At 36.8% G+C, this 9,449-nt stretch overlaps 1 protein-coding gene across 1 annotated transcript; it reads right to left on the bottom strand.

Moving 5' to 3' along the window:
* Positions 1–473: 473 nt before the first annotated feature.
* On the bottom strand, positions 474–1,139 carry LOC134709746 (uncharacterized). Its single transcript, XM_063569893.1, has 2 exons — positions 759–1,139; positions 474–610 (listed from the first exon to the last, which is right to left on the bottom strand). The coding sequence occupies exons 1-2, from the start codon at positions 1,003–1,005 to the stop codon at positions 513–515; spliced, it is 345 nt and encodes a 114-aa protein (XP_063425963.1). The 5' UTR covers positions 1,006–1,139; the 3' UTR covers positions 474–512.
* Positions 1,140–9,449: the final 8,310 nt, after the last annotated feature.

Below are 9,449 nucleotides of genomic sequence, written 5' to 3'. Positions count from 1 at the left end.
GCTTCATGGTACGCATTAATAGGTTTCATCACGTTATTCTAGGCATTATTACGTATCGATGCGTATTACTACGCATGATTACCTTCTTCTGTTCCGTATTTTGCCTAGAGTTTCTCTTTCAGCTGAAATATTCAGACATAATCGGAACATTATTTGTGTATATATACAAGATATATCGAGATAAAGTCAAACTTTTGAAATGAAACAGCTGTAAAATGAATTTCGTAGAAACAGAACATTAAGTACCATTTAGAAAAAGAAAAAAGGTACGGGAATTCAACAAAGGAAATAACAATAAAAGGTAAAAAAAAAGTGAACTGAAATATTAAGTAATAGACAACTGTATTGCACACGTTTATTCCTCCTCTGGTTTCTATTCTGGCAATATGTGGACCCAAGAAGCCCAATTTTTCTTTGATCCATTTGTCTCTTTGAGTATCATCTTTTCTCCCTGAACCAGATTTATTGCCTTCTCGTGTCAGTCTTCCGAGCTGAGATCTCATTGACTCAACTCATGTCCTGAGAGTCTTCCAATCCTCTACCCCTAGCTCATTAGCTTTTGCTTGCCATCGTGTATTTTTGAGAGCAGTATCTTTGTACTGATAATGAGCTGAAAGAGAAGAAAAAAATCGGTCACATTGATTTTTAAATATAAAGACCATGCTGTAAGTTTATCTATGTCTACTGGTGGGGTTAACATCTTTTGACATTTATTCTCCGTATTAATATTTTAAATTATAGCAAATAAATACATGTACCTTTGTTGTATAGAGGTTCGTTTTCTCTATACCAATCTGCCACCTCATCCTGCTTTTCTTGTGGTATTTCTAATGGCTTGCTTCTTTTGCGCTTCTCTTTATTGGTATTAGCTGGCTGTTCAGTATCACTATTTTGTGTTTGCTCATTTGTTTCTTGTGTATTAGTTGTTTCAGTCTCAGGCGCCACACTAACTATGCGGCCTCTGCCACGCCAACCACGACCCCTTCCTCTGCCTCTGGTCCTCATCAGAACGGTCTGGTTTGAAACACACTAAAAGATAAATCAAATACCGGTAAGAGGAAAATTGGATTTAAAACGGACAATGTGCAACGTAGAATATTTCAAAAGAGCAATTATTATAAAAGGGAAAGCATTGACAATGTTCTAACCAAAGCTTTAAATGTTTTTTCGTGATTCATGTATCCACTCAACAAAAATCTTATCTGAAAGAAAAAACAATAAAATCTTTCTTTTGAGTACAAAAAATCTAAATTTTTAGACCATAAAATGGGAACAAAATAATTTAATTACAATGACAGATGTATTAATAATTATAAAGTGTACCTCTATTAATGTCTCCAGATTTGTTTTAGTTCCTCTGCTCCCTCTTTGAATCTCTGTCCTTTCTAAATTTTATTGAATAATGATGCCGTTTCATGATAAGTGATCACAGCGTAGTGACACGTGATACTGCGTGCAATAAACTTGCTAAATCGTAGGAAATCGTGCAAAAGCGCACTTGAACCGATTTAGAAACGTACTAAACCCTAGTAATACGTAGTGAAACGTAGTAAACCGTAGTAAAACGTAGTTTATACGTACTGAAGCGTATTAAAACCTAGTAGAACGTACACTTTGTAGTTATAAAATAACCTAGCAAATCGTAACAAAACGAAACAATACGTAGAAGAACGTATCAAAACGTGGCGTAAACCTAGTTAAACGTACGGACCGTTAATAATGACAAAAAAAAAGCCATGAAACGTAGCATTTCTACACGTACTAAAACCTAGCTGTCGAAACGTGACAGTGTGACTGAGGCTTTAGTGAAGACTTTTAAAGTAAGTTTTTGCATACCATTTAAGAATTTGACTTAACTAAGGAAATTCTTAGTGAAATCTAAGTTTAAGGAATACTTAAGTTAAGATGTTTTATGCATACGGCCCCAGTACTCACCACATGTGCTTTATACTTTTATAATCCATACGTAAGTCACATAATCATTTCAACTTTTGTTCATTCACATTATTCAATAATTTCAAATTTTAGCTTTAACTATTATTGTTTTGTAATCAAATATATAGTTTTTACGTTTAAATCAACACATGTATAATGTAAGTCAGTGAACCGGGGGCGGTGTTCTCGAAGGTATCCTAAGATTCGTCCTAAGTCATAGATAAGACCGATTTTAGGATAGACTTAAGATCGACTTAGGACACTCTTAAGTTGTGTCTCGAAGCTCTCTCAGACGAATCTTATGTTAGGACGTCCTAAACATTTCCTAAGTCGAAATTTTAAATCGTTAAAGTAATTTTTTGATAAAACATTTATTAATGACGAAATTATTTAACAAAATTGTTTACGAATTTTATAATAACATGTACAGAATTAAATGCATGATTACCAATGTAAGTATATCAAAAAGGAGTGTTATTTAAACTCGAAAACAATTTGTTTTGAAATGAGAATTAAATTTGTAGTGTAATCGTATCGTGAAACACGAAGTTCAAAGTTTAAAATCATGCACAATTTCTTTATATACGAGTTTATGACCGATGGTGCGTTTCATTTCATGTTCATTTTCACGTAAAATAATGAGCCAAAAGCGAAATCCAAACATTATTACACTAGGATGAAGAAAGGATGCTTTTAAGACACCTTATTGGGTGTCCTAAAGTTAGGACGAAAAATGAGATATATCATAAGTTAAGAGAGCTCCGAGAACACGACTAAGGACAAAGACTTGTCATAAGATAGACTTAGGACACGTCCTAATCCTAAGATAGCTTCGAGAACACCACCCCGGGTATATATATACATTAATTATAATGTATTTCAGTGCCAGTGATGCGTATGAGGTAAAATTGTACATTTTTAAAGTAAAATGAGATTTTATTAAATAAATACTTACCATCATAAATTCTGAGTGCATCCATCTGCGCAAGTCTGACAGGCGGAAAACCCCAAACAAAAATATCATCCAATGAGAAGAGGGATGACCAGTGCCCGTATAACCATGCCTTTATATCATCCATTTAATTTTCCAACGTAAACAAGAAGACATAGGAAAAAACAGGGGAGGAAGGAGAGGGACCTTTAATTTATGATGGTAAGTATTTATTTAATACAATCTCATTTTACTTTAAACATGTACAATTTTATGTCAATAAATACGTTACCATCATAAATTCTGAGTGAAATATAGAATCTAACACAAAGCTGAATCCCCTGAACCAGAAGATGCAGGAGGAACACAACTCTTTGTGTGGAAACTAAAGGTCCTAAGGAGTACAAACTCTGAGCTTGAGTAGCTAAAGACTGCAGATAATGAGAAATGAAAGAATTTTCAGTTCTCCAGAAACCTGCAGATAAGACTTCCTCTAATGCCCGCGTCACACTGTCCCGATTTTTATATACGATGGACACCCGAATGCGAAAATTGTAAGTTCGTACGAAGTTGGTCCCGATCTCGTTAAAATACCAAAAAGTGACCGAAGCAAGTACGATGAATAACGAAGTCTATATGATGGTGCCGAAATTATATACGATAGCAAAAGATGGACATACGAAGGTTAACCGAAGACTGGTATTTAAGCTTCATATCTCAGCCGAAGCCTACACGATGGATCACGAAGGCTACACGATGGATTACGAAGGCTTCGCGATGGATTACGAAGGCTACATGATGGATTACGATGATGGCGCGATGGCCATACGATGTCTAAAAGACGTCGTGTGCAGCTTACGATAAATCGATCTTTTTGTCTAATTCTTATAAAACTTAGTTTATTATCCCCTCGCACACTACATGTAAGTTGCGTGTAGATAAAATTGTTATGGATACTCTAGTGCCAAAATGCTCAAAACTTGGTATGTACTCTTGAGCGCTATTGACTTTAAAGTTCAAAGGTCAATGTCACAGTGGCAGTTGTAATACAAGGCAATATCACCAGGTTGTGGACACTCTAAAACCAATATGCTTCAAAAGATTTTAACCACATTTGGTATATTGTTCCTCCTTGTAATGATCGGACAGATTTTACGTTCAAGGCCAAAGGTCAAGATCATGCAGATGAACTTGTTTTTTCTCCTTGAAATAGCATAATACACAGGAAATTGGTTGATCATTTTTTAGCTCACCTGGCCTAAAAGGCCGAGTGAGCTTTTCTCATCACTTGGCGTCCGTCGTCCGTCGTCTGTCGTCGTCCGTCGTCGTTAACTTTTACAAAAATCTTCTCCTCTGAAACTACTAGGCCAAATTAAACCAAACTTGGCCACAATCATCATTGATTTATCTTGCTTCAAAAAATGTGTTTTTCGCTCCGGCCGACCAACCAAGATGGCCGCCATGGCTTAAAATAGACCATAGGGGTAAAATGCAGTTTTTGGCTTATAACTCAAAAACCAAAGCATTTAGAGCAAATCTGACATGGGGTTTATTTGTTTATCAGGTCAAGATCTATCTGCCCTGAAATATTCAGATGAATCAGACAACCCGTTGTTGGGTTGCTGCCTCTAAATTGGTAATTCTAAGGAAATGTTACTGTTTTGGTTATTATCTTGAATATTGTTTTAGATGGAAATAAACTGTTAATAGCAATAATGTTCAGCAAAGTAAGATTTACAAATAAGTCAACATGACCAAAATGGTCAGTTGACCCCTTAATGAGTTATTGCCCTTTATAGTCATTTTTAACCATTTTTCGTAAATCTTAGTAATGTTTTACAAAAATCTTCTCCTCTGAAACTACTGGGCCAAATTTTACCAAACATAGCCAGAATCATTATTAGGCTATTTAGTTTAAAAACTGTGTTTTGTGACCCGGCAAACCAACCAAGATGGCCGCTACGGCTAAAAATAGAACATAGGGGTAAAATGCAGTTTTTGGCTTATAACTCAAAAACCAAAGGATTTAGAGCAAATCTGACATGGGGGTGAAATTGTTTATCTGGTCAAGATCTATCTGCCCTGAAATTTTTAGATGAATCCGACAACTTGTTGTTAGGTTGCTGCCCCTAAATTGGTAATTTCACAGAAATTTTGCTGTTTTGGGTTATTATCTTGAATATTGTTATAGATAGAGATAAACTGGGTTATTATCTTGAATATTGTTTTAGATGGAAATAAACTGTTAACAGCAATAATGTTCAGCAAAGTAAGATTTACAAATAAGTCAACATGACCAAAATGGTCAGTTGACCCCTTTATGAGTTATTGTCCTTTATAGTCATTTTTAACCATTTTTCGTAAATCTTAGTAATGTTTTACAAAAATCTTCTCCTCTGAAAATACTGGGCCAAATTTTACCAAACATAGCCAGAATCATTATTAGGCTATTTAGTTTAAAAACTGTGTTTTGTGACCCGGCAAACCAACCAAGATGGCCGCTACGGCTAAAAATAGAACATAGGGGTAAAATGCAGTTTTTGGCTTATAACTCAAAAACCAAAGGATTTAGAGCAAATCTGACATGGGGGTAAAATTATTTATCTGGTCAAGATCTATCTGCCCATACATTTTTAGATGAATCCGACAACTTGTTGTTAGGTTGCTGCCCCTAAATTGGTAATTTCACAGAAATTTTGCTGTTTTGGGTTATTATCTTGAATATTGTTATAGATAGAGATAAACTGTAAACAGCAATAATGTACAGCAATTTAAGACTAAAACATAAGTCAAAATGACCAAAATGGTCAATTGACCCCCTAAGAAGTTATTGTCCTTTATAATAAATTTTTAACAATTTTCATAAAATTTGTAAATTTTTACTAACATTTTCCACTGAAACTACACGAAAAGTTCATTATAGATAGAGATAATTGTAAGCAGCAAGACTGTTCAGTAAAGTAAGATGTACAAACACATCACAATCACCTAAACACAATTTTGTCATGAACTGTCTGCTTCCTTTGTTTAATTCACATATACCAAGGTGAGCGACATAGGCTCTTTAGAGCCTCTAGTTTACTTGCTGGTTCTAAAGAAAATATTAAAGGTATTTCCAGTTACTGAATGTTTTGGTTGATTTCTTAAAAAAAGTAGTTTATGTATCAAACATGCATATTCAATTTACCTTTTTCTGCATGTATCATATACAAATATAGTGTCCATATTTGTCCCCAATATGTTACATACGAGGGGATTCAACGCTCGGCATTGCCTTGTTTGAACGACGGTAAAATGTGTGCACTAGTCTGAATAATCACCCATAATTATATGCATGTTTACTGAACTCTCTTAAAGGTAAGGTAATGGGTTCGTTGATCCCTTTTATTCAAAAAGAGCTCTTTCCAGGAGAAGATTATAATAATATAGACAAAAGGAAGGATGTGGGGAAAGCAACAAATGCAGCAAAATATGAAATATAGAAAACAAAATGATTATGGAGTAAACATTCGTGTGACAACAATTCAGACGGTACATAAAAAATCAGAATAATGAAGAAAAAGTTGGTTTCCCTATGTACGTGTACCTGCAGTGTTGGTGTACGACGCGCGTTTATGATTTTCATTGTGTTACTTGATATGAAAAATTGACAAAAAATAATATTTTATTTGTAAAAGTAAATCCTAAGCCTGTAATAGCTGCTCTTCTTGTTCCATTTGAACTATAGAAACAACGCTGTCGCCTTTCTTGTTCTCATAGAATCATATGATATGAGCTCCATGTTTTGTGAACGTCTTTCTTAACTGTTGTATTACACTGACTACTGCATATCGCGCATGGCACTTTAAATGTATTTTAGCGCGAAAATTAACTTACATATAGCTGGATTTATTGCCGTCGTAGTTCCATCTAGTCGCCTTCGTACTTTTATTCGATGGCAACAAGACGGGATTACGAGGTCTTCACGAAGTCGTGTTGCCATCGTAAGACCTTCGGGTAGCTTCGTGATTCATTCGTGTAGACATCGTAGAGTCAAAACTGCCCGATGGAAACGATGGAAACACGAATGCAATACGATGTTCAAAGATATATTCCCGGTGACATTACGATGGTGAGGATGGTGATACGAACTCAATACGAACCCTCAACATCGGACGCACCTTCGGGGATTTTTTAACATGTTAAAAAATTTAGAACCCTTCCCGAATTTGTACCCGAACGCTAAAACAATGGCCGATGGTTCTACGATTGTTAAAGATGGCACTACGAATAGCCCGATCTGGATACGATCAGTCCCGATTTTGAAATTTCCATAATCGTGTTGCCATCGGCGTAAAAATCGGGACAGTGTGACGCGGGCATAAAGAAGCATTATTAAACAGGGCCCAGGAGGTAGAAATAGCTCTAACATCATGGGCTTTAACATGCATACTATTCAGAAGTTCTTCATTAGAAAAACTGTAAGCTAATTGAATAGTTTTACAGATCCAAGTTGAAATGGTTTTAACAGACAAATCTTGTTTTCCTTGGTTAATAGGAATAAATAACCTGGAATTTGAGGAGGTGCGGAAACTTCGAGTTCTCTGAAGATATAAAAGTAAGACTCGGATAGCACAGAGTACTTTAGAACTTGAATCATCAGGAAGGGCTGGAATCACTATCGGTTCTGAACCTCTACCAGGAATTTGATTTTTGGCTAAAAAAAGCTGGATCCGTTAAAAGGGTAACAGATGACTTATCCCTATTAAAACGAAGGCAGTAGTCAGCAATGGAAAAAGCATGCATTTCACTTCTTCTTCTACCAGAGGCCAAGGCAAGAAGGAAACAACACTTATACGACAAAAACTTGATTTCAACCTTTTCCGCAGGTTTAAAAGGATGTTTTTTTTAAAGCTGATAAAACAAGACTCAAATTCCAAGACGGGATTAAAACTCTCTGTCTAGGGCGTTCAAGAGTGAAATTCTTAACTAAAAGAGAAATGAATATTCACCATTACCAAAGTCTGGACCTCCAGACAGTTGAATCGTCCTAGAAATAGCTGATCTATAGCCTTTAATAGAAGAGGGAGATAATCCTTTCTCTTCAAAAAGGTGGATCAGAAAGTCTGCTAGTTGTTGTACAGAAATGTGGAAAGGATCAATTTCCTTCTCAATACACAAACTATTGAAGATAGTCCACTTGGCATCATAGACGATGTTAGTGGAATCTCTGACTGCCCTGGAGAGATGTCTGTCTGCGCATTCAGAAAAACCTCTCTCCTTGAAGCTATCGCTGAGAGAAGCCACGCAAACAGATGTAGCTTCTCTGGATTGGGATGAAGTATCTTGCCCTTGAACTGGGACAGAAGATTGTGTTGTACTGGTAGAACCAGTGGACGAGCACAGGATGATGAAGAAGATCTGGAAACCAGGCTTGTTTGGCCAAGCTGGAGCAATAAGAATGATCAAACCTTGCTCTAATGAGATCTTCCGAAGAACTTGTGACAGAAATCTGAACGGTGGGAAAACGTAAGCGAACATCCCGTCCCAAGGAACACTCATGCAGTCTACTGCGTAAGCTTTCGGATCTGGTACAGGAGACATGAACACTTGAACTTTGTAATTGATGCTTGTTGCAAACAGGTCTACACGGGGAAACCCCCACTGAAGTGTTATTGCCTGAAATACTGATTGTAGAAGTTCCCACTCTGTATTGACTGGGGTAAGTGTTCTTGACAGAGCATCTGCTAACACATTGAGTTTCCCTGGGACTTGACGAACTACAATCTGTAGATGAAGATGATTGCAAAGAAGAAGGATTTCTCTTGCTAAAAGATACAGCTCGTAACAATGAGTTCCCCCTTGGTTTCGCAAATAAGCCACCACAGTGGTGTTGTCCGTTGCTAGAACCAGAGATTTGTTCTGCAGTTGGGGCTGAAAATGAGACAGGGCAAGACGCACTGCCTTCATTTCTAGTATGTTGATGTGTTCCTTCAAAAGATCTGGAGTCCACACTCCTGACACTGAAAGACCTTCCAGATAAGCCCCCCAACCGAGGTTGGAGGCATCTGTGAACAGAGTCTGATTTGGAACTGGAGAGGACAGAAGTTGGCCTCTCAAAACGTTTGCTTGAGAAGTCTACCAAAATAATGAGGAAACAATTCCTGATGAATGATTGGAACTGGAAACTCCCAACTCTGTGTAGCTGTGAGCCAAAGTTGGTGTAGATAAAATTGAAGAGGTCGAATGTGAAGGCGACCAAGTGGAACAACATCGGCTAGAGAATTCAAGAGACCTACCAGTTGTGAAAACTGGCGAGCAGTGACTGTTTTTTGAGATAGAAACAGATGAATTTTTTAACAAAGATTCTGAAACTTTTCCTGAGGAGGTCGAACTATGCACTGATGAGTAAGGTAATGTTCGCCTAGAAAAATAAAGTCCTGAGACGGCATGAGGTCCGACTTTTTCCACAAAATGAGAAACCTCAGAGAGAGCAGCAATCTGATGACTACATCGGTATTCAGATAGAGTTTCTCGGGAGAAAATTCCTTGATCAGTGAGTCGTCCAGGTAAGAATGAATATGAATAGCCTGTAAATGAAAGT

Source organism: Mytilus trossulus, chromosome 3 (genome assembly GCF_036588685.1).
Source record: "Mytilus trossulus isolate FHL-02 chromosome 3, PNRI_Mtr1.1.1.hap1, whole genome shotgun sequence".
Lineage (NCBI taxonomy): Eukaryota > Metazoa > Mollusca > Bivalvia > Mytilida > Mytilidae > Mytilus > Mytilus trossulus.
This window is presented reverse-complemented; position numbering and strand designations above follow the sequence as displayed.